Source organism: Nuphar pumila, chromosome 14, assembly GCF_984573655.1.
Source record: "Nuphar pumila chromosome 14, dmNupPumi1.hap1.1, whole genome shotgun sequence".
NCBI lineage: Eukaryota > Viridiplantae > Streptophyta > Magnoliopsida > Nymphaeales > Nymphaeaceae > Nuphar > Nuphar pumila.
In genome coordinates this window covers 4,875,721-4,900,740 of record NC_143262.1, presented here as the reverse complement: position 1 = coordinate 4,900,740, position 25,020 = coordinate 4,875,721, and the positions used below count along the sequence as shown (strand labels likewise).

General features: G+C 37.7%; 1 protein-coding gene across 6 annotated transcripts in view; it reads right to left on the bottom strand.

The window, feature by feature from the left end:
- Window positions 1-25,020, bottom strand: part of LOC149816142 (uncharacterized) — a 235,932-nt gene that overhangs the window by 161,859 nt on the left and 49,053 nt on the right. For all 6 annotated transcript variants that reach the window (XR_016427639.1, XM_089987332.1, XM_089987333.1 and 3 more), the window contains exon 10: window positions 19,968-20,132. Coding sequence is in view for 5 of the 6 variants with exons in the window: in XM_089987332.1 (XP_089843458.1) it covers window positions 19,968-20,132 (165 nt within the window). In the remaining variant the exon portion in view is untranslated. The remainder of the gene's footprint in view (window positions 1-19,967; window positions 20,133-25,020) is intronic.

Genomic DNA, 25,020 nt, shown 5'->3' with positions numbered 1-25,020 from the left:
TACTCCTATCGGGTATTGATGTAATATAATATATATAAGGTACATTTTAACACCCCCAACGGTCACATTTGTGACCGTTGGGGGCTCCCCAACGACTCTTTGGGGAGCCTCCCTAGGTGGCGCAAACCACAAAAATGAAAAAAGAAAAAAAGAAAAATAAAAATAAAATTACAAACATATTCCAAATGGAATATGCGTAAAAAGGGGAAATGACTAAACTACCCTTATGCCTAATAATAGAGAAATATATATTTTATATATATAATTAGGAAGATACATATGCATATATACCATATATGTATATGTATTATCCATTATATATAATATATATAAGATTGCAAAGATTGAATGATACATTTTAACAAAAATTATATTAAATAGTCATGGACCTGCATACTTTTGTTTTGGTTTGTTCATATTTGGTTGTCGTGAAGAAAATTTTATATTAAATAGTCGTGGATCTGCAAATTTTTTTCATATCTGATCATTTATTCTGGTTAGTTCAAATCTAATCGCAGATCTGGTGTCGTGGTGAAGACTCGTCACCGTAGTGGATCTGCATAGTGTGGAGCAGATCTCTACCAGATTTACAAATTGTGACATTTTTTTCACGTGGACGTTTATTGCAGCAGCGATATTGGTTGTGACTACTGAGTTAGTGTTATTCATTATGGGTGAAGTGCTGAAATCTGATTACAAGAATAAGGCTATTGGGGAATATAAAGCCTTCACAAATCCTTTCTCCTATGGGTCTTCTGTGAAATTAAATGAAACAAACTATGCAAGGTGGTCCAGAACGTTTATGATGTCGGTGTCTGGACATCGTAAAAAACATATTCTGTTGGAATCTGAACCAAATGATAAAACAGGAAAATACATTACTTGGGAAGAAGATAATGACATTGTTATGTCATGGATCATGAATAGCATTGAACCTCATATTGCAAATGGCCTAATTTATTACAATACGGCTAAACAGATGTGGGACAATCTTCGAGATACGTACTCTCAAGAGACTAATGTGAGTCGTATTCTCCAAGTTGAACACGAAATATATAATTTGCAGCAAGGTGATCAGACATTGGCCCAGTACTATGCCTCCGTTAAAGCTGTTTTTGAAGGATTTAATGCTCATAGACCACTGTGTTGTTCAAAACAAAAGGATCATCAAGAACAAACTATGGTTGCTCGGTTCCTCACAGGCCTATCTTCAGAGTTCTTAGTTGCTAAAGTCCAAATGTTGATCAAGTCTGAAGTTCCTACTCTTGTTGATACATACAATCGTTTGAGTAGACTTGTCATCTCTCTTCCACAATCTCAACCTGCATCTCAGTCATCTGCTTTAGTTGTTCCATCTAGTTATGGACGATGAAATACTCTGAATGTTAGAGGAAGAGATCATGGAAGAGGTATGGGAGGTAGAGGTAAACTCCAATATACCTTTTGCGGAAAATCAGGACATTTAGAAGATCGTTGTTGGGATAAACATGGATGGCCTGCTTCTTCTCCATTGAAGCCTAATGTTCCAAAAGCTAATGTTACAAAACTAGAGGTAGCGAATTACACCAATTCTCCCAGTGATTGTATCACTCTTAGTTGTGCATAATATGATGAAATTGTCGCTCATCGTCCTTCAAGTTCCTCTTCTCCTGTAGCTGGTGTGGCCTACTCAACAGGAGACCATCTTTCTCCCCATGATAGTAAGTGGATTATTGACTCTGGTGCATCTAGACATCTATGCGGAAACTCTAAAAAAAATTCAGATGTAAAGGCTATTACTGCATATTGAGAGTCTCATTAGCTAATGGGAGTTCCTCCCCGGTTATTGGTCAGGGAAATGTTTCTATATCCACTTTCTTGCAGTTGAACAATGTCCTTCATGCTCCTTCATTTCCTCAAAGTTTACTCTTAGTTAGTTGCCTTACAAAAGAGCTAAATTGTAGAGTGATATTTGATCATGTGTGTTGTCATTTTCAGGATTTGCTGACGGAGAAGAAGATTGGTAGAGGCTATGAAAAAAATGGAGTCTACTATTTACATCACCCTGTGGGAAATATTTATGCTGCAGTCGATTATTCCTCGAGTCCTGTTCAGTGGCATCGTCGTCGTAGACATCCTTCATTGTCGAAGCTTCGTCGTGTTATTCCTCAAATTCCATCTACTACATCATTCCAGTGTGAAGCATGTTAGTTGGGCAAGCATCATAAGAGTTCATTTTCTTCTAGTCAGAGTCAGACCAGTCATAAAGTCTTTGAACTTCTTCATGCAGATGTATGGGGTCCTAGTAAGATTCCTACCAGGACCCAATGTCGTTATTATCTTGTTATTGTCGATGATTTTTCTAAGTTGTCTTGGGTGTTCTTAATAAAAGAAAGATCTGAAGTTCCTAGTATCCTCAAATCATTGGTTATTGAAATAAAAACTCAGTTTGAATCCGTTGTCAAGATTATCCGCACTAATAGTGCCCTTGAGTTTAAAACCAAAGCACTGTTGCAATTTTATCGAGACCATGGCATTCAACCTCAAACCACTTGTGCCTATACTGTGAAAATATCTCAAAAATGAGATAAAGTGTGCGATAAGCACAACACCACCAATGTGCACAAATGCACAAGAACACTTAGAACAAATGTACACAAAGGTACAATAAAGAAACTCAAATGCACAAAGACATACAAAATCTAAAGAATTTTATTGAGAAGAATGGAGAACAAAAGCTCCAAGAAGTGCATTTTACAAAGGGGGAACTCCCCTATTTATAAGAGGAAAAGGAGCCTTGGAGGGGCTCCACTAGCTGTTGGAGCCCCTCCAACGGTTAGAATTCTAACCGTTGGAGAGGCTCAACAGCTAGTGTTGAGCCCTCCAAGTTGACTTTGAGTCAACAATCAAAAAAGACAAAAAAATGAAAAGAAAAAAAGAAAAAGAAGAAAAGTAAAAAATACAAAAAGAATTACAACATATTCATAATTATGAATATGCGCAAAAGAGAAATGACTAAAATACCCTTGCGGGTTTTACAAGAAAAAGGAAACATAAATATTTACATATATATATATAAAGAGAGATACATATACATATATACATATGTATATATGTATATGTATCTCTCTTTATATATGTATATATATGTAAATATTTACATAAAGAGAGATACATTTTAACACCCTCCCTCAAACTTAGGGCACAATGACCAAAAGTTTGCTAAGGAAAAAGTTGAATCTTGGAGAGCAAAGTGCCTTGGTGAAGAAATCTGCCAACTGATATTTTGAAGTTACATAAGGAAGATCGATGACTTTTTGTAGATATGTCTCTCGGACATAATGGCAGTCCATCTCAATATGCTTTGTCCGCTCATGAAACGTGTGATTCTTAGCAATATAGATTGCACTCTTATTATCACAACACAACTTTGTGGGTTCTTGAATTGGAATCCCCATGTCTTGCAGCAACTGATGAATCCAGACAATCTCCATAGTTGTAGACGACATGGCTCGATATTCTGCTTCGGTGGATGATAGAGACACCTTCTGTTGTTTCTTACATCTCCATGAGATCAGGGATTCACCTAAAAAATGCAAAAGCCTGTAGTGGAGTGACGATTATTTGGGTCACCTCCCCAATCAGAGTCAGTATATGCAATTAAATTCAACACAGAAGATGAGGAAAGAAAAACTCCCTTGTTTAAAGTTCCCTTTAAGTATCTGACAACTCGGAGAATGACACTCATAAGAACGGATGTAGGAGCATGCTGAAATTGGCTTGCAGTATGCACGGCATGAGAGATGTCCGGCCTTGTGATGCTAAGATACATTAGAGATCCCACAAGTTGCCGGTAGGGGGTAGGATCCTCCAAAGGTTTCCCATCATCGATCTTCATTTTTGATCCCACAATTTCAGGGGTCTCACAGATTTTATCATCACTAATACCTGATCTATCAAGAATCTCACAAGCAAGTTTAGTTTGAGACAAAAAATAGCCTCTATGAGAGTAGGCTACCTCGATACCAAGAAAGTAAGTCAGATACCCCAGGTCTGACATCTCAAACCTTTCTTTTAAAGTGGTTTTAATGTTTCTGATGCCCTTTATGTCACTACCTGTTATCAACATATCATCAACATACAACAGTAAAATCATAATTCCTGCATCAGACTTTTTGACGAACAAAACAGTGTCAGTGTAGCATGAGGAAAAACCATTTTGAACCATCACATCATTAAATCGATCATACCAAGCCTTAGGGGCTTGTTTTAAACCATAAAGCGCTTTTTGTAAACGAAGGACTTTCACCTTTGGTACGTTCATACCAAAAGGAGCATCCATGTAGACTTCTTCATTAAGGTCCCCATTTAAAAATGCATTTTTAACATCCATTTGGTAAATATTCTATTTTTTAATAGATGCAATGGTGATCAAACACCTTACAGTAACCATTCGTGCAACAGGAGCAAAGGTTTCTTCGTAATCGATGCCGTATTCTTGACTATATCCTTTTGCGACAAGACGGGCTTTATATCTTTCGAGAGTGCCATCACTCTTGGTTTTTACTTTAAAAATCCATCTACATCCTATTGTTTTCTTTCCTTCTGGAAGACATTGAAAAACCCACGTTTTGGCTTTGTTGAGGGCTCTAAGTTCGTTGTCCATGGCATCCCTCAATTCTATTATTTCCTTAGCTTCTTTAAAATTTCTAGGTTCATGATATAAGTGAATGGCACTAAGACATGCCCTATGCTTTGGAGAAAAAGACTCATAGGATATAAATCTAGAAGGATTTTTCCTAGATCTTTCAGTTCTTCGAGAGTTGTTGGAAGATTCACTGAGGTCACTATATTTCTCTATTGCACTTCTAAAACTGCTTTTATCTCTATGAGTATAGGTAATTGGTTCATTTATCATTTCTTCTTCATCATGAATGGTTTGAGGAATACTTTCACTTATATCCTCATTTTCATTTAATTCATCATCGCTAAAAAAATCTTCATTTCTAGATAATAGTTCAAACAAAAAAGAATAATCGGCATTATCTTCATGAGTTTTGTGTTCTTCAAAACCACTTATGTTTTCTAAAAAGGTTACATTTCTTGAAACATATAGTTTATCATTCTTAATATCATAACACCTAAAACCTTTTTGGGTTTCCGAATATCCTAAAAACGCACAAGGAATAGCTTTGGGAGATAATTTATCATTCTTATCGGTGAGAACAAAACATTTACAACCAAAAATTCTTAACCTATTGTAATCGGGTTCTTTTTTATACAAGATTTCATATGGAGATATTTGATTCAAGTTTTTGGATGGAAGTCGGTTGATGAGATAAACCGATGCAAGAGCCGCTTCGGCCCAAAATCTTTTTGGAATTTTTTGAGAAATTAGCAAAGTTCTTGTAGTTTCAATTATGTGTCTATGTTTTCGTTCGGCCAACCCATTTTGTTGGGGAGTTTTGGGACAAAACCTTTGATGAACAATCCCATTATTTTCAATATAACTTTTGAAATCATTTGAGAGATATTCTCCCCCGGAATCGGTTCTAAGAATTTGTAATTTACTATTGAATTGATTTTGTATTAACATGTGAAAAACCTTAAAAGTAGAGAAAACCTCATGTTTATGTTTGAGGAAGTATATCCAACTATATCTTGAAAAATCATCCACATAAATAACATAATACGAAAAACCTCCCTTAGACAACGGGTGCTGGTCCCCAAACATCCGAATGCACAATTTCGAAAGGCTTAGTTGAAAACATAGTTCTTTGTCCAAAAGGTAAGCTTCTCATTTTACCAAGAATACAATCATTACAATTGAAATTGTCTTTACATAAGGTTTTAGCAAAATGTAAATACGAAAGCTTGACAATATTTGGATGTCCAAGGCATTTATGCCAAACATTTATATCCTTATGTTGGGCAACATTATAAAAAGAGGTTTTTGGAATTTGAAGAAATTCCATGAGATAAAGATCTCCCTTCCTAGAGCCTTCCCCAATCAACTTCCCGGACCGGCGATCCTGTATCCAACATTTATTTGATGAGAATTTGATATCACACCCATGATCCGATAGTTGAGAGACGGAAAGCAAATTTAAATTTGGTTTTGGTATAAATCTAACTTTTGGAATAAAAAAACCTTGTCTTTCAAAATCACCAATTCCTTTTATTTCAAGAGAAGCCCCATCCGCGGTGGAGACAAAAGAGGGTGACAAATTTTTTGAGTATTTAGAAAGTGAAAAAACATTTGGAGTCATATGAAAGGATGCACCCGAGTCTAAGAGCCAAAGAGTCTTACCGGGAGGAGAGAAGGTGGTCATGGCGGCTCCGGAAACGGATCCCTTGAGGAGTGGTTGAAGAGCTTCCATGATTTGATTGAGAGACAAAGTAGCATGATTGGAAGTAGGACCTTCCTCCTTGGTTGATTGGAAAGTAGTAGACATAGCCACCATCTTCTTCCATTTAGGGCATACCAGTTTAATGTGACCCGGTTCTTTGCAAAAATGGCATATGATCTTACTATAATCTCTTCTTCCATAATGCCCACCATTTTCTCTTCCTCCTTGATTTTTGTTAAAATGAGGGGGTTTATAGGTTTTAACATTGTTCCCCGGTCTTGATACGGCATAAGCACCCTCATCCTCATCTTTAGAGGGAACGGCCAACACACTTAGATTGGTTTTATTCATTCTCAATCTAGTTTCTTATCCACTTAATTTGGTAAGCACATCTTCCAAAGGAGGGGAAGAGAAAGAAGATAAGAGAGATGATCTAGTTTGTTCAAACTCGGGTCTAAGCCCATTTAAAAAGTTAAAGAAATGATCCTCTTCTAGTTGTTTGGCCCTCAATTCAATAGCCTCACCACTCCATTTAGGTTCTTGGAGGGCAAGCTCATCCCAAATAGTGGATAACTCGGCGAAGTACTCTCTAACGGACATTTCTCCTTGTTGAAGGGTTAAAGCCTTCTTTTGGAGATAGTATTTATGGGACAAATCTCTTGAAGTATACATTCTTTCAAGATATTCCCATACTTAATATGCCTTTTTGAACTTTAGAATGTTGGCATTAATTTTGGTCTCAATCGAAGAGAAGAACCATGAGAGTATTTTGTAATTTTTCATTTCCCACTCTTCATGCTTCTTATTGTAATCTTCAAAAGCCTTTTCTCTTTCTTCTCCCTCAAGAACCTTGATCTCCCCTCTCTCAAGGGTAGTAATTTTTTGTTCGGGTTCGGGAATAGTTCCTTGAACATATCCCCAAAGACCCTTTCCTTTTATATGGGCCTCCATATTCCCGGCCCATACATGATAATTCGTTCCATTCAATTTGAAGCCAAGAGAGAAGTGAGAATCCTTTTCGCCCATTAGAGAGGATACAAAGAGAAATAAATGCGTACCACAATGCGAAATGAGTCCCTTCTTGATGTAGGAAGCTTCTAAAATATAGAATGAAGAGCCGAGTCTTCACTCCAACCACCACAACTCAATGGCACACTTTACGAGGTACTCCAACGAAGAGAGAAAAAAGCACGATCTTCTTTTCCTTTAAGCCTAGCTCTAATACCATGTGAAAATATCTCAAAAATGAGATAAAGTGTGCGATAAGCACAACACCACCAATTTGCACAAATGCACAAGAACACTTAGAACAAATGTACACAAAGGTACAATAAAGAAACTCAAATGCACAAAGGCATACAAAATATAAAGAATTTTATTGAGAAGAATGGAGAACAAAAGCTCCAAGAAGTGCATTTTACAAAGGGTGAACTCCCCTATTTATAAGAGGAAAAGGAGCCTTGGAGGGGCTCCACTAGCTGTTGGAGCCCCTCCAACGGTTAGAATTCTAACCGTTGGAGAGGCTCAACAGCTAGTGTTGAGCCCTCCAAGTTGACTTTGAGTCAACAATCAAAAAAGACAAAAAAATGAAAAGAAAAAAAGAAAAAGAAGAAAAGTAAAAAATACAAAAAGAATTACAACATATTCATAATTATGAATATGCGCAAAAGAGAAATGACTAAAATACCCTTGCGGGTTTTACAAGAAAAAGGAAACATAAATATTTACATATATATATATATATATATGTAAATATTTACATAAAGAGAGATACATTTTAACATATACTTGGTGGTTGAGCGAAAACACAGGCATCTCCTTGATGTAGTCCGCACCCTTATGATTCAATCAAATGTTCCTACTTCATATTGGGGTGATGTGATTATCACGGCTTGCTATTTGATCAACCGCATGCCTTCATCATCCGTGGACGACCAAATTCCTTTGCAAATCCTGTGTCCTAATGTATCTCTCTTCTCTCTTTCGCCCAAGGTATTTGGGTGCGTTTGTTTTGTGCACAAACTCGGACCTGACAGTGATAAATTAGCAACTTAAGTCACTAAGTGTATGTTTATAGGCTATCCCAAAAATCAAAAGGGGTATCGATGTTATGATCCGATTTCTCGTCGGGAGTATGTCAGTGCGGATGTATCTTTCTTGGAGTCTCTTCCATATTATTTTAGTACTGGTGCTAGGATGCAAGCTGATCAAGATGACTCATTTCCTCTTCCTGTTCCTCCTTTTCCCTTGGAATCAGTGCCTCCATTACCGAATCTAACTTCTCCTACCTCATGGTTTCACAATCCTCCATTGGTGTATGTGCGTAGAGCTCCACCTCCTCCAGTGCCTCCATCTTCTTCTTCTCCTGAGGTAAGTGCTCCTGATAGCAATGACATTTATGTTAATGATAACAGGCCAATCGCTCTACGAAAGGAGACACGACAATGTACCTTATATCCTATGTCTCAGTTTGTGTCTAATGCCAGAATTGGTAATCAGATGAAAGCATTTATTTCAGCCTTATCTGCTGAAACTATTCTCATGAATTATCAAAAGGCAGTACTCGATAGCAGGTGGAAGTAGGCTATGCAAGATGAAATAGATGATTTACTGTCTCAACAGACATGGGACCTTGTTGATCCCCCATTGGAAGCGGACATTGTTGGATGCAAATGGGTATATACCATTAAGTACAACTCAGATGGTTCAATTGAAAGATACAAGGCCCGATTAGTAGCAAAAGGTTATACTCAGACATATGGTGTTGATTTCTTTGAGATATTTTCTCCCGTAGCACGGATGGGCACCATTCGTCTTGTTCTCTCCAGAGTTGTTCACCATGGATGGAGTTTGTGTCAACTAGATGTGAAAAATGCATTCCTATATGGGGATCTGTCTGAGACAATCTATATGCAACAACCCCCTGTATTCGAGGTTGAGGGGGAGTGTCAGAAGGTGTGCAGATTAAGAAAGGCGATATATAGTTTAAAGCAAAGTCCTCGTGCATGGTTTCAAAAGTTGTTTGATGTGATGTCAAAGTTTGGTTTTAATAGGTCAGCGCCAAACCACACATTATTTATTAAGAAAACTAACTCAGGCATAGTTGTTATGGTGGTATATGTGGATGACATCATCCTAAGAGGAGATAACATGAAAGATATTGCAGCTACGAAGGCTCATCTTCAAAAACATTTTGTTACAAAAGACCTTGGTTCCCTTAGATACTTTTTGGGCATTGAAGTGGCCAGGAGCAGTGAGGGTGTGGTTTTGTCTCAACGGAAGTATGTTCTTGATTTATTAAAAGAGACAGGAATGTTGGGAGCTAAACGAGTAAATATTCCCATGGATCACAAAGTTCATTTATTGGATGAAGGGTCAAAACCTATTGATAGCAGGAGCTATCGCTCATTGGTAGGGAAGTTACTATATGTGACAGTGACTAGACCTTATATTGCTTTGGTTGTAAGCAAGGTTAGCCAATTCATGGACAAACCGACTGAGGTACACTGGAATGCTACAATGATGATACTCAGGTACTTAAAATTTTCTCCTGGAAAAGGGTTATTATTCAAGAAAGGGGGTACCCTGGAGGTAGTTGCTTACTCTGATGCTGATTATGTTGGGTCTGTAGATGATAGGAAATCTACCACAGGATTCTATGTATTTGTGGGAGGTAACTTAATCTCTTGGAGAAGCAAGAAGAAAACCGTGGTTGCTAGGTCGAGTGCCAAATCAGAATATAGGGTTATGGCCCAAACGACAGCTGAATTGATGTGGATTTGAACTGTGTTGACTGATCTTCAAGTGAAGGTTTCATCTCCTATGGTGATGATGTGTGATAACGAGGCAGCTACATATATAGCCAATAATCTGGTATTTCATGAGGACAAAACATATTGAAGTTGACTATCACTACATAAGAGATATGGTTCAAGCTGGACATATCTCTACCAAGCATGTAATATCTGAGGATCAAGTTGCAGATATTTTTACAAAGCCTCTTGCCAGGTCCAGTTTCTCAAAATATTGTGGCAAGATGAGCATGATTGATATCTATGCTCCAGCTTGAGAGGGAGTGTTAAGATAAGTCGACCACTTTAAAGTTTATTTATTCTTAAGGTTGTTTTTGGTATTTTATAAATAATGAGGGACCCTAATGTAAATTTACGCTTTTGGCTAATCTCTATTTAAACTAAAAGAGATTAGACCTAATTAAGTTTCTGAGGTCTTTTTCTCTCTCTCTCATTTCTGAGTATTCTATTAGTTTTTCTTCTACAAGTGTGAAAGATAAAAATGCCATTTTTTGAATTTATTTTTGACCAAATTGTGAAATATTTGAAAGTGTAATAAAACTTTAGATTTATGTTTAAGAAAATAGATCCAAGTATATCTATAAAAAACATCAACAAAAAATATAGAGTATGCAAATCTACCTTTAGATATAATAGGTGTTGGGCCCCAAACATATGAATGCATTAACTCAGGCAGTCGAGAATAAACAAAAGTTTTTTTTTTTGAAATGGTAATCTCTTTATTTTGCCAAGAATACAATCTTCACATGTAAAATTTTAAGAGTTAAAAAAAAATCTATTTAAAATATACTGAATTTTAGATACATTTGTATGAACAAGCCTTTTATGCCATAAATCCAAATCTAATTTATAAACATTACAACAAAAAGTATTCTTCGGTATTTTCAAAAAATCTATATAGTATAAGCCTCCTTCTGTATGGCCTTTCCTAATCAGCTTCCTTGACTGACGATCTTGCACCCAACAATCATTAGAAGAGAAGAAAACATTATATCCATGGTTAGATAATTGAGAAGCAAACAAAAGATTTAGATTTATTTTAGAAATATATCTAATTTTTGATTTTTTTTTTTTTTTTTAGTTTTGAGAAATACTTTCAAAATTCCCTATTCATTTTAACTAAAGAGATGTCCCATCAGCAGTAAACACATTTGGCACGCTTGAATTACGACATTTAAATAAAATATCACCATTTGGTGTCATGTGAAATAAAGCACTGGAGTCAAGAAGCCAAAGAGATTTACCGGGATCAGAGAAGCGAAAAGAAGACTACAAATCCAGTTGAAGAACCCCCACTAGTTGTATCAAGGACATGTTCCCAATAGATGAGTCTTGCATGATTTTGACATCACTTGACTCTTGTGGAGGACCAACTAAGACAACCTTCTTCTCATAAGGCCTCTTCAACTTAGGACAATAGGTTTTGACATGTCCCGGTTCATAGCAATAATAACAAATTAGTTTCTTCTCATACTCGTTGCCTTGCTTTTGATAATGCTCATTGTTTGACCTAACCTAGTGTGGCGGTTTGTAGGTACGAACATAGTTTTTCGGTCTAGATACGGCTAGAACCGAGTCATCATCACTCTTAGAAGTCATTTTCTTAAGCCTATTTTCCTTCATACTTAGCTCTTTTATAGTGTCTTCAATTGAGGGTACTTTCCCTCGATGAAGAAGAACAAATTTAGTGGATTAAAATTTTGACCTCAATCTATTGATGAATTGGTAAAAATGCTTTGCATTTATTTGATTTTGGCGGAGTTTTATATCTTCGGGACAATGCCATTTCATTTCAAGAAGAGTCAACTCTTTCCAAAGCTCGAAGAATTCATTATAGTATTCTCTAATACTCTTGTCTCCTTGAGTCATATTCCAGATTTTGTCTTGCAATTTGCACACATGTGCAATATCTTTAAGAGAATACATTATCTTGCGATAATCTCATGCCTTATTTGCATGTTCAAATTTAGCAAGGCTAGAACACTTTTTTTATATCAACGCTACTAATAAGCCAAGACATAATCTTGGCATGGCTCATTCTCCATTTCTTTCATTTCTTTTCATAGGTGACCATTATTTTGTCTTTTTCAACCTCCGTAAGATGTACTTTTCACCTTCTACTTTGATAAGGATAAGCTTGGGTTTCGGGTCGGTCCCATCCACTAGTCCCCACATCCCTTTTCCTCATATGAGGTGCTTCATGATTGAAGCTCATGTTACATAATTGAAATCATTGAGTTTTATGGTGACATTATCATTGTCATCCATTTTTACAAAAGCTAAAGAAGATAGATCAAGAATAAAAGAATAAAGAAGATAGAGAAAGAGAGAAGTAAGCAAGATAAAGAACACAAGCACTCCACCACCAAGCAAGCACCATTGATCTATCACTAGAAACACGATCACAATCTCACAAGCACTATAATAGGAGTTACGAAAAAGCTTCAACACCTTCAAGCTTTGAGTGGCATGCTTCCCGATGCACCGAGAAAAAATTCAGCTTGATTACCAAGCTCTGATACCATGTAAGGAAATAAGAGCCTCCAACAAAGCTCACCAAGTCTCCAAAATAGATACACAAAAGATCCAGAACAAGATCCACCAAAGTGAACACACAAAGAACCACAAAGTGGATTCACTTACAAAACCCACAAAGTGGAAAACAAAAGACGCTCACAATCTAAAAAATAATATTTTACTGATAAAAAATTCATGCAAGAAGCATTACAAATGAGAGGGGATTTCACGCCTACATATACACAACAAGAGGGCTCTATAGAGATGTTAGAGCTGGTCAACCTTGTGTTGACTAGTCCAATATGAACCAAAAAAATAAAAGAAAGAAACTAAAAAAGACTAACCTAGTTACATATATATATATATATATTATAGAGAGAGAGAAATACATATATATATATATATATACATATGAATTACTATGTATATGAATACATTTTAACAGTTTAAAATCTGGGGATCAGACGACTCCCTTGTTTCCCCTCTCTGCCCAACGTAGAGCCCCCTGTGCAGAGGAGGTCTTCTTGTTGGGCATCGGAGCAGGTAACTCAACCAGTGGTAGGGAGGTCGGTGGAGCAGAGCCAGAGGAGGTACAGTGGGCAGCCCTCTCCGCCCAACAAAGAGCCCCCTGCACAAGGGAGGTCTTCTTCTTCTTGCTGGGTGCCAGAGCAGGTGCCTCAACCGGTGGTGGGGAAGTCGGAGTCGGGGTCGGCAGCGGTAGAGCCAAAGGAGGCACGACAGGCGGTGGGGAGCTCACTGGGAAGGCTGTAGGCGGGGAGGCCACTGGATGGGTGGGCAGTGTGGCAGCCGGAACCATCAAGGCAGGTGGTGGTGTGATGGGAGTAGAGTGTTAAAAAAAAAATATATATATATATATATATATATACTTATATATATATACATTCGTATATATATAAGTATATATATACATATATGTATATATATACATATTGCTTTTTAGTTAAATACCCGATAGGGGTATTATTATAAAACTACAAATGTACTTTTTTACTTTTTGCTTTTTCTTTTTCCTTTTTTTCCCTTTTTTTCTTTTTCTTTTTTTTTGTTTTTTGTTGGAACCACAAGGGGCCCCACTCTTGTAGTCGTTGGGGCCCCAACGGTCAGATTTCTGACCGTTGGGGGCTCCCAACGACTACAAGGGAGCCCCCTTGTGGTCCCTTCTTGTGCTCTCCTCCTCTATAAATAGAGGAGGTGTTCCTCTCTTACAGGTATGGGTTTTATACCCCTCTCTTCTCTTCTTCAAGAATATCCAACTTATGACTTTAAGTCATTTCCATATTTGAGAGTTTTTGTGTGTGCACATTTGTTGTTTGTGTTCTTGGCTCTAGTGATCACTCTTAAAGAGTGACACTTGCTCTATTGGTGCTTCCGCCTCTTTTCATTACATGGTATCAGAGCTCGGTTGGTGATTGGGCTTTTTTCTTTTGTCATCTTGGAAAGCGTGCCTCTCAAAGTTTTGAAGAAAGGAAGAGTATTTGGTGCCGATGGAACGTGACTCTAAAGTGGAGCTCTCTTTCAAGCTAAATGGGTCCAACTATCTCATGTGGGCCTCCGCTATGGAAAATCATCTAAGAGGTAAGAAACTTTGGGGATTTGTTATGGGGACTACTCCCGAACCCTCTCTTGTTCTTACCAAAATTGAAAATGAAGTTGAAAAGGCTTTAGATGGCGATGAGCGCATCAAAGCCATTAATGAACATCAATCCAAAATCGAGGATTGGGAAAGTAACCATGCCAAAATTTTGGCATGGTTTATGAACAATGTAGATCTTAAAAATTGTGCCAATATTGCCAAGTTTAGAAGAGCCAATGAGGCTTGGTTTTTCCTTAAGGGTATGTATACCCAAAAGGATCTTGCTCGGCAATTCTTTTGTCAAGAAAAAATTCGTTCCACTAAACAAATGGATATGAGTGTTCGGGATTATTTTAGCTCTCTAACCCCTCTTTGGGATGAGCTTGCCCTTCTTGAGCCCAAATGGGTTGCTCCACAAGACATTGAACTAAGAAGGGAACAAATTGAAAAGGAGCACTTTTTTCAATTTCTTCATGGGCTTCGCCCGGAATTTGAACAAGTGAGGGCGTCTCTTCTCCATAGAAGCAAAGCCCTACCTATTGAAGATGCTCTTGCCGAGGTATGTCAAGAAGAAACTCGACTTGGTTTGAGCATTAGGAATGATGAAGTTTTGGCCGTTAATAGGCCCGAATCAAATGTTAAAGCATATAGACCTCCCCACTTTAACAAAAATATCAATGGACCTAGAAAGGGGATCATATGCCACTATTGTAATGAACCGGGGCACATTAGACCGGTTTGTCCAAAGCTTAAAGGAAAGGTTGCCGCGGTTGGAGAAAATTCTCCAAAGAAGGAAGAAAGTACCAAAGAAGGAGATATCAAAGAAACTCCTAATCATATCTCTGAAGTTCTCCAACACCTTCTCAAGTCTTCTCCTTCAACATCCGGAGCCGTCATCGCCTACTCTTCATCACCTCCAGGTATGTGGATACTAGACTCTGGTGCTTCTTTCCATATGACATCTCATAAAACCTCCCTTTCCAATGTCTTTTCCGAACCCATGTCCTCCTATGTTTCAACGGCCGATGGAACGTCATTAAAAATAGAAAGTATTGGAACACTTGACTTCAAAATTCTGAAAACTTTTTTGTTCCTAAAGTAAGAGTTGTTCCAAAAATTAACTTAAATCTTTTTTCCGTTTCCCAAATAACCGACCATGGATGCCAAGTCTCTTTCTCACCTAAAGATTGCATCGTGCAGGATCTCCAGTCAGGGAAGCTGATTGGGCAAGGCCATAGAAGGGGTGATCTCTATTTTATGGACTTTTTGACGCTTCCATCTAAGTCTTCTTGCAATCTTGTTAAAGACAAAAGTATTGGAATTTGGCATGAGAGACTTGGTCATCCAAATTTTGTAAAAATGTCTCTTCTCCCTTTTTTGGACAATACTTGTAAAGACAATCACATGACTTGTAAAGATTGCATTTTTGGGAAATCTAAAGCTACTCCGTTTCCTCAAAGAAGTTATTTTGCCACTCGGCCTTTTGAACTTGTTCATTCCGATGTATGGGGACCTTCCCCAATTTTATCTAAAGGAGGTTTTTCGTATTATGTGGTCTTTATTGATGACTTCACTAGATTTACGTGGATATACTTCTTAAGCCGCAAATCTGAAGTTTTTTCATTCTTTAAAGAATTTCATGCGATGGTTAAAAATCAATTTTTGGGAAATCTATCTATTCTTAGGTCCGATTCGGGAGGTGAATATATGTCTAATGATTTTCAAAATTTCTTAAAAGAAAATGGAATTTGTCATCAACGTTCTTGTCCCAACACTCCGCAACAAAATGGTCTTGCGGAAAGAAAGCATAGGCATATAATAGAAACTACAAGAACATTATTGATTTCAAAAAATATCCTAAAATCCTTTTGGGCCGAAGCGGTTCTAACTTCAACATATCTCATCAATAGAATACCTTCATCCTCTTTGAAAAATCTTTCTCCATTTGAAAAACTTTACAATATGTCTCCCGATTATAAAAGATTAAGAATTTTTGGATGTAAATGCTTTGTTTTAACTCGCAAAAATGATAAACTTTCTCCTAGGGCTATTGAATGTATTTTTTTGGGATATGGCGAAAAACAAAAAGGATATAGATGTTTTGACATACTTAATAATAAACTTTATATCTCAAAAGACGTCACATTCCTCGAAGAAAAAAATGGTTTTTCGCATCAACCAAATGAAAATATTGACTATTCCTTTTTATTTGACTTGCTACCTCAAGAAAACATCATAGATGATCATATTGATCTTGATGAACCTCTTAATGAAGATCTTGTTGAACATCCAAATAATGATCAAAACTTAGAAGAAAATGCTTCAAGGCAAATACAAGTCTACTCTAGAAGGAATGAAAGAAATCCTCCATGTGCCCTTGAAAGATTTTCTCAAAATGAGTCGATAGAAGAAACCTCTCAAAGAAGATCAAATCGCATTCCTAAGAATCCAAATAGATTTGTTTCTTATGACTCCTTTTCCCCTAATTATCGAGCATGTCTTCTTGCTATTCACTCCTTTCATGAACCATCTCATTACAATGATGCTAAACAATATGATCATTGGAATGAAGCTATGGAGCTTGAACTTAATGCCCTTAAAAAGGCACAAACTTGGGAAATTATTGATCCTCCAAATGGCAAGAAACCCATTGGATATAGATGGGTGTTTAAAGTAAAAACTAAGAGTGATGGTTCATTAGAAAGATATAAGGCTAGGTTGGTAGCCAAAGGTTATGCCCAAGAGTATGGGGTAGACTATGATGAAACTTTTGCCCCAGTTGCTCGAATGACTAGTGTTCGAGCCCTTATTGCTATAGCTTCTGTTAAAAAATGGCCCATCTTTCAACTTGATGTTAAAAATGCCTTTTTGAATGGTAATTTAAATGAAGAAGTTTATATGGAACCACCTCCAGGTATGAATTTAAATGGAAAAGTTTTAAAATTAAAAAAGGCTTTATATGGTCTTAAGCAAGCTCCTAAAGCTTGGTATGACAGGTTTAGTAATGTATTAATCAATTTAGGTTTCTCTTCTTGCTATACTGACACTGCTCTTTTTGTTAAAAGGACAGGTGACTCCATTATCATGCTTCTGCTGTATGTTGATGATATGATCATCACAGGGAATGACAAAAAGGGAGTAAATGATGTGAAGACTATGTTAAAAGATACCTTTGATATGTCTGACCTTGGTTATTTGCGATATTTTTTAGGAATTGAAGTGGCTTATTCCGAACGTGGATACATCTTATCTCAAATGAAGTTAGCTGCTGAAATTTGTACCAAATCAGGAATATCTGATGAAAAGAAAGTTGAGACTCCCGAAGTTATCAATGCGAAACTAAGACTTGAAGATGGTGTTCTTCTTGAAGATCCAACTCCCTACCGTCAATTAATTGGATCCCTCACCTATCTATCCATCACCCGTCCTGACATAGCTCATGCGGTTCATGCAGTGAGCCAGTTTCAGCACGCACCTACCACGATTCATATGGCGGCCGTAATGAGAATTGTGCGATATATCAAAAATACCATCTCCAAGGGACTCTTCTTATCCTCTTCCTCATCTCTTGAATTGACTGTTTTTACTGATGCTGACTGAGGAGGAAATCCCGATGATCGTATCTCAATTACGGGTCTTTGTATTTTTTTAGGTGAATCTCTCATCTCGTGGAGATGCAAGAAGCAGCAGAAGGTCTCCTTATCATCTACTGAAGCTGAGTATCGGACTATGGCGATGACAACTATGGAAATCGTATGGCTCAGAAGTCTCCTTGCTGACATGGGCGTCCTCATTTCTACTCCTACCAAGCTTTGCTGTGATAACAAAAGTGCGATATACATTGCCAGCAATCACGCCTTTCATGAGCGGACAAAACATATCGAGATGGATTGCCATTATGTTCGAGACGAATATCTCAGAGGGACTATCTCATTGCCATATGTTACTTCAGAATATCAGCTAGCTGACTTCTTCACCAAAGCACTTCCAACTCCACGATTTATGTTCCTCCTTAGCAAACTTTCGGTCTTCTCCCTGTAAAGTTTGAGGGGGCGTGTTAAAAAATATATATATATATATACTTATATATATACATTCGTATATATATAAGTATATATATACATATTGCTTTTTAGTTAAATACCCGATAGGGGTATTATTGTAAAACTATAAATGTACTTTTTTACTTTTTGCTTTTTCTTTTTCCTTTTTTTCCCTTTTTTTCTTTTTCTTTTTTTGTTTTTTGTTGGAACCACAAGGGGCCCCACTCTTGTAGTCGTTGGGGCCCCAACGGTCAGATTTCTGACCGTTGGGGGCTCCCAACGACTACAAGGGAGCCCCCTTGTGGTCCCTTCTTGTGCTCTCCTCCTCTATAAATAGAGGAGGTGTTCCTCTCTTACAGGTATGGGTTTTATACCCCTCTCTTCTCTTCTTCAATAATATCCAACTTATGACTTTAAGTCATTTCCATATTTGAGAGTTTTTGTGTGTGCACATTTGTTGTTTGTGTTCTTGGCTCTAGTGATCACTCTTAAAGAGTGACACTTGCTCTATTGGTGCTTCCGCCTCTTTTCATTGCACAGAGGCCGTGGGTGTTGGGGAGGAAACTGGCGGGTTGGTCACAGGTGAGGCAACTGGGGCGGTGGTGGTCGTTGGGGAGGAGGCCGGTGGCATGGTGGTGGAGGTCATGGGAGCGTTGGGTGGAAAGGGGAAAGAAGGGAGTTGTCTGATCTCCAGATCGGAGGCTACGATTGGTTCAAACCAGCAAACAGGGTTTGCTGGTAAACATATTCCAGTTTCCCATATATATTACATATATATACTCTTATTTATTTATTTTGCAATTGTAGACTGTCCAAGGATAGAAGCCCAAGTGTATCTTATGTAACCAAGAATGGGCAACCAGTAAAGTTTATCGTAAAAAGTTCAGGCTCTGCTTGTTGAGGGCACAGCTAAAGCATGTTCACTTAATAAATAAGCCAATCTCAAGCCTGAAACAAATCATTAGAAGCCTGGTAAGCTCATCAAAAGACTTGTTAACATTTAAAAATTTTAACAATATATTATTAACAAATGCATTTACAAAATCTGGGCATATTTAACAAAATTTTATAATATTATTAAAATGCATCATTGCTCATTAAACAGTTCAAACAATATGCATAGAGTATCCTTTTAGTATTTTAACTTTTAACATTACGTTAATTTTCTTAAATGGTATGTATGTGGATTTGAATGAGAAAGAAGATAAGTCGCCGAACTTTTTATCGACACTAGGTTTGGGATTGGCTCAAGCTCTTGTCTTGGTCAGTAATCAAGCTGCTGAGCTTCCAAAACTCACAATACCAGGCACACCATTATGTTAGTGGCTACATATGACACTATAATACCAAAATGCATCATCACATAAGAAAATCTACCTAAAAATAATCAATGGCTAATTATTTATAAATAAATCCAGCAGTAACAACCTCATGAAAGAAACAAAAGCATTCAAAGCACCAAGGCATGAAAACAACACATCTTGTCCAACATGTCAAACATGACAAGGTTAGACACAGTAGCCGAAACCCCTCTAGATATGTAAATCATGAAAATTCACAGGAAATAAAAATGGATGATAAATTGATAATAAATATGAGAACCAAAAGACATCAAAGCATTAAAAGTGAAAAATAATACAAAAAAATGAGGTAGCAGCGTTTAAATACTTACTTTCCTGCTTGGGCCCTTAAAAACCAAAAATGTCTCGCCAAGTTCATCAATGCTTTCAAGTGATATGGAGACTCGACCTTTATTGATAGATGTAGATCTACGTTTATAGCTAATAACAACTTTGTAATCCAACTGCAGTAGACCACCCAATGTCGTCCGGCCAACCTGCCATATGAAATGTTTACAAAGCAAATGTTTAAACCTTTTTCAAGATAAACATTTAATAGTAATAGCTATCTTAGCCAAAGGATGATGGCTCAAATCCCACCAGGGTTACACATAAATGATAAATAACATGACTTCGGAGTTCATGAGATGTATCACAAGGTCAGCTGTATCTCAAAGGACTCAGTAACGATGGAAATAAAAATGCATAATATTCACAATTACAATAGTAAAACCAAATCCTGCCATTGCAAATCATGATTCTCTTCTGTTCTCTTTCTCCTGTTATCGGAAAGAAATCTCAGAAGCAGTTTACTAAAAGACAATAAAATCAAGAATCATCATAAACTTGGTAAGTTTTCAAGGTTAACCAAATTATGAGGCAAAGCAATGAGAAACTTGGTTACTCATCAGCCATCAACCACTCAAATGTAGATAAATAATAGCTGCGTAACTAATTTGATTAATTGATAAATGTAAAAATACTCAAGCACAACAAAATTGATACCCATCAGGAAAAAATTCTTAGCAATTGACATCACAAACAGGACAACCAAAAGTATTTGTCGTTTATAGGTAATACAAAATTTGGCTTTCAAGAAGAGAAGCTCTAGCTCAATACACAAGCCCCAAATAAAGGTAGACCTTTGTCCTTTCTATAGAAGATGACTTTTCCATTACGTTTCTTTGCTTGACAAAAACAGATATAAGAATAGAAGTAGACACAAACTTAAATTGTCTATTTGTCATTCTCTGTACAAGAACATTGTGAACTGTTCAACGACTCTATTTTCTGTTCACCCTCTACAAGGAAATGAGTTCCTCCTAAGATATTCACTTAAATCAACAAAAGTCGATACTCAAAAGAGTTCCACCAAAATACCAATTAGAACACAAAGAACCACAAATAGGTTCACTCACAAACACCCACTAAAAGGCACAAGAACAAAGAATGAAAAATAATATTCTTATTGATGTCAACCCATAGAAGAAGCTTACAAATGAGAGGGGTGAAAACCCCTTATTTATACACAGCCAAAGGTCTCCCAAAAGAGACTCCAATGCCTCTTTTGGCTGAAAAGAAACTAAAAATAAACAAAAAGAAAACTAACCTAGTTAGACTATTTACTAATTAGATACTAACCTAACATATATATATATATATAAATATAGATATATGTATATGCATATATACAAATATGTATGTATATACATATACATTTTTAACATATACATTTTTAACACTTCCCCTCAAACTTACGATTGAATAACCGAAAGTGTATCTAAGAGAAAGTGAAACCTAGGAGCAACGAGAGGTTTGGTAAAAAAGTCAGCCAATTGATATTCTGAAATAACAAAGGGAAGAACAATAGTCATGTAGGTATTCCTCTCGTACATAGTGACAGTCCATCTCAATGTGTTTGGTTTGTTTATGGAAAGTCCAGTTGCTGGCAATGTAGATGAAACTTTTGTTATCACAGCACAGTCGTGATGCTCATGTACTTTGAACACTCATGTCAGCAAGCAATCTTGTAAAATCAAATGAAAAAAAAATCTGGAGTCGGGTCGGATTCAGATCTGACCCGGATCCAAACCCGATAAATCCCCCCCCCCCTCGTGCTTATTTAAAGCATGAAAAGGGAAGGGTTTCTCGTTCGAAACCCTCCCCTCTCTCCCGCAACTCTCTATCTGCTCCCCTCTCACCTCGCTCGACCCTCTCTCCCGCTCTCGTTTTTCGTCCGACTGGGAGGCCTTCAGCGAGCTCCCATCCGGCAGACCCCCTCACCCGCAGCTCGCTCTCTCGTTTGTCGACGCTGACGCCGGCAACCTCGGTGCCTTTTCCGCAGCCGTTGCAGGTAACCCCTCTCTTCTTCTTTTTCTTTTGTCGACAGACCGACAGGGGCGACACACCTGCCGCCTGTGTTTGACCGAACGGCAGGGGCTTTTTGCCCCTACCTCTCATTTTTCGACAGGCGGCAGGGGGTGATGCTCCCCTACCGCCTGTTTTGATTAATCTACAGGGGTTTCCAACCCCTGCCTCTCTCTCTCTCTCTTTTGGCTGGCAGAGGCTTGTCCCTGCCGCCTGGGTATTTTCCCAGTCGGTAAGGGCTCGTCCCTGCCGTCCGGGTATCTCCGGCAGGCAGGGGAAAAGTCCCTGCCCCCATATCGTTGTCTCCCTCTTCTTTTATGCAGGGAAGGGGGTTGAGCCCCTCCCTGTTTTCCCCTGTACGCAAGGGAGGGCTCGACCCTCCCTGTCTCCTGTGACGAAACGATCGACAGGGGCCTTTGGCCCCTGCCTCATTTTATCAAGCAGGTCAGCAGGGGCTTGCCCCTGCCACCTGGCTTTTTACCGACAGGCGGAGGCAAGCCACTGCCCCCACCTGTTTTCTCAGGTTACGGGGAAGGGAGCTCGGTCCCCTCCCTGTTTCGCTTTTTCGCAGGGAAAGGGGTTGAGCCCTCTCTCTGTTTCCCTTTTTACGCAAGGGGGGGGGGGGTCGAGCCCCTCCCTACTCATGTTAGGACCCGAGGTCGAGTTCGGCTAATCAGTTGAGCCCACCTTTCGCCTTTGACCGCTACAGGTAGGGTTGGGCCCGGTTTGATTGTCGAGCCCACTTGCCTCTCATGTACTGTTTATTTTCGGATATTTGTATATATATTCACGCTTTCTGTCTTCCCCAGCTCGCACGACAGATCCCACTCTCGCTCCGCGGCCCGAGCCCTTCGTTACTTACACACGAAGGCAAGCGCAACCTCGAGACTCTCCAAGGTAAGGGAAAGTTGTGCAATGGACTTTGGGCACAGGTAACGAATAGGTTGCAAGACAGGCGATGACGCGATTGCGAGACGGTTCTGGATCCCACTGTTTTGTTGTCAGCTCGCATCCTGGACTTTTGGTTTTTGGCAAGGGTTTTCCTCAGGAAAACCAAATTTGGTACAATCAGATCTTATTTTAAACGCAATAGCTTATTAAAAAGCTTGCAAGTTACTTCTATGTGAAAATGTGAATTTTTACGCTAACGCACCCAAGGTTGTCAACTTGCCTTTCATCTTTCTTATTCAAAGAAAATCGTTTTCGCTGATTTGTTAAAAAAAACTCTTTCAAAAATAAAAAGAAATTTTCAGTCTTTTGAACTTTTAAGAAAGGTTTATAAGTTTGAAATTTTGGGGCGTTACAAATTTCCTTAGCCAGACTACCTTTATAGTGGTTGTAGCCATATTCTGCTTCGGTTGAAGTGAGAAACTTTTTGTTGCTTGTACTTTCATGAAATCAACGAGTCACCTAAAAAATACACAAAAACTAGTGGTTGAGTGTCGGTTATTTAGATCACTTCCCCAGTCAACATCAATATAAGGAAGTAAATATGAAGAAGCAGACAAAAAAAGTCATCGAAAAATACAAGTTTTGATATATCTAATAATAAGCAAAATTGTTCTCATATGAACAATAGTGGGAGCATGCTGAAATTGGTTTGTTGTGTGAATTGCATGTGCAATGTCAGGCCTTGTAATCGAGAGATATAACAGTGCCCCAATAAGTTGTCTGTGTTAAAAATGTAAATATACATATATGCATATATATATATATATATATATATATATATGTGTGTGTGTGTGTGTGTAACTAAGTTATTAACTAGGGTTAGTCTAGTTAAGATTAGTTTTTTTATTTTTGTTGAGATAGGACTAGTCAACACTTGATGACTAGTCAATATTAAGAGTCGTTGGACCCCCAACGACGCTCTCTTGGGTCTCTTTCCTTGTGTATAAATATGGGGGCAAAACACCACCATTTGTAATGCTTCTTGAATATGTTGAGATCAATAAAAACATTTATTTTTTATCTTTTTTATTCTTCTCCTTTGTGGGTATTTGTAAGTGAACTTATTTGTGATTCTTTGTGTGTTCATTGTGATATTTTGGTGGAACTCTCTTGAGTGTCCACTTTTGGTGATTTAGTCAACATCTTCGAAGGAACTCATTTCCTTATATGGTATCAGGGCGTGGTGATTAAGCTGAAATTGTCTTCGAAACATTGGGAAATATTGTAATGAAATGGTGATCTTACACAAAGCACACGAATCTCTCAAAAGAATGTCTATTAAAGACACTTCAAACAAAACCCATAGAAGGGTATAAATGGAAGAGCACAATAAAAATAAATAAATCTTTATTTATGACAAAAATGCTTAAGAAGCATTCAATACACATGTTGAAGGGGAATACCCTTATTTATATAAAATGGGAGAGGAAGAGGGGAGCTCACTTTGAGCTCCCTCTAGAGAGTCGTTGGACGGGTCCAACGACTCTAATTATAGTTGTTGGACCAGAGTCCAACGACTATAATTTAGTCAAGTTCCTAGTTGGAACTTGACTAAATTATAATTCTAGTTCAATCTGAACTAGATTATAAAAACCAAAAAGAAAAATAGTAAAAATAAAAAAAATATATAATAATATTATAATATATTATATTATTATTATATATTTATATTGGATATTTTACATTTTAACACCCCCCTCAAACTTACGGTACAATGAGCGAAAGTTTGTTTAAGAGAAAGTGAAATCTGAGAGCAGCGATGTAAACACCCCAAAATTTTCAAAATTTTGTAAATATTCCCTTTTTGCCCCTAGCCCCATTTGCTGAATAATTGAGTCAGTTTTAAATCAAAATTTCAGTTTATTTCTCGAATCTACTGGAACCTAAATCAATTTTCCATATTTGACTTGATTTCGGATCCAGATCCATTACCAAAATCCAAATCTGGGCCTCGTTATCCAATTTAAAAAATACCAAAAATAGTTTTTAAATGGCTCGGACAGTCCATCCGATATCCGTTTGGATCCACTGCTCTATATTCCTCGATTCGAGATCCAAAACTTGAAT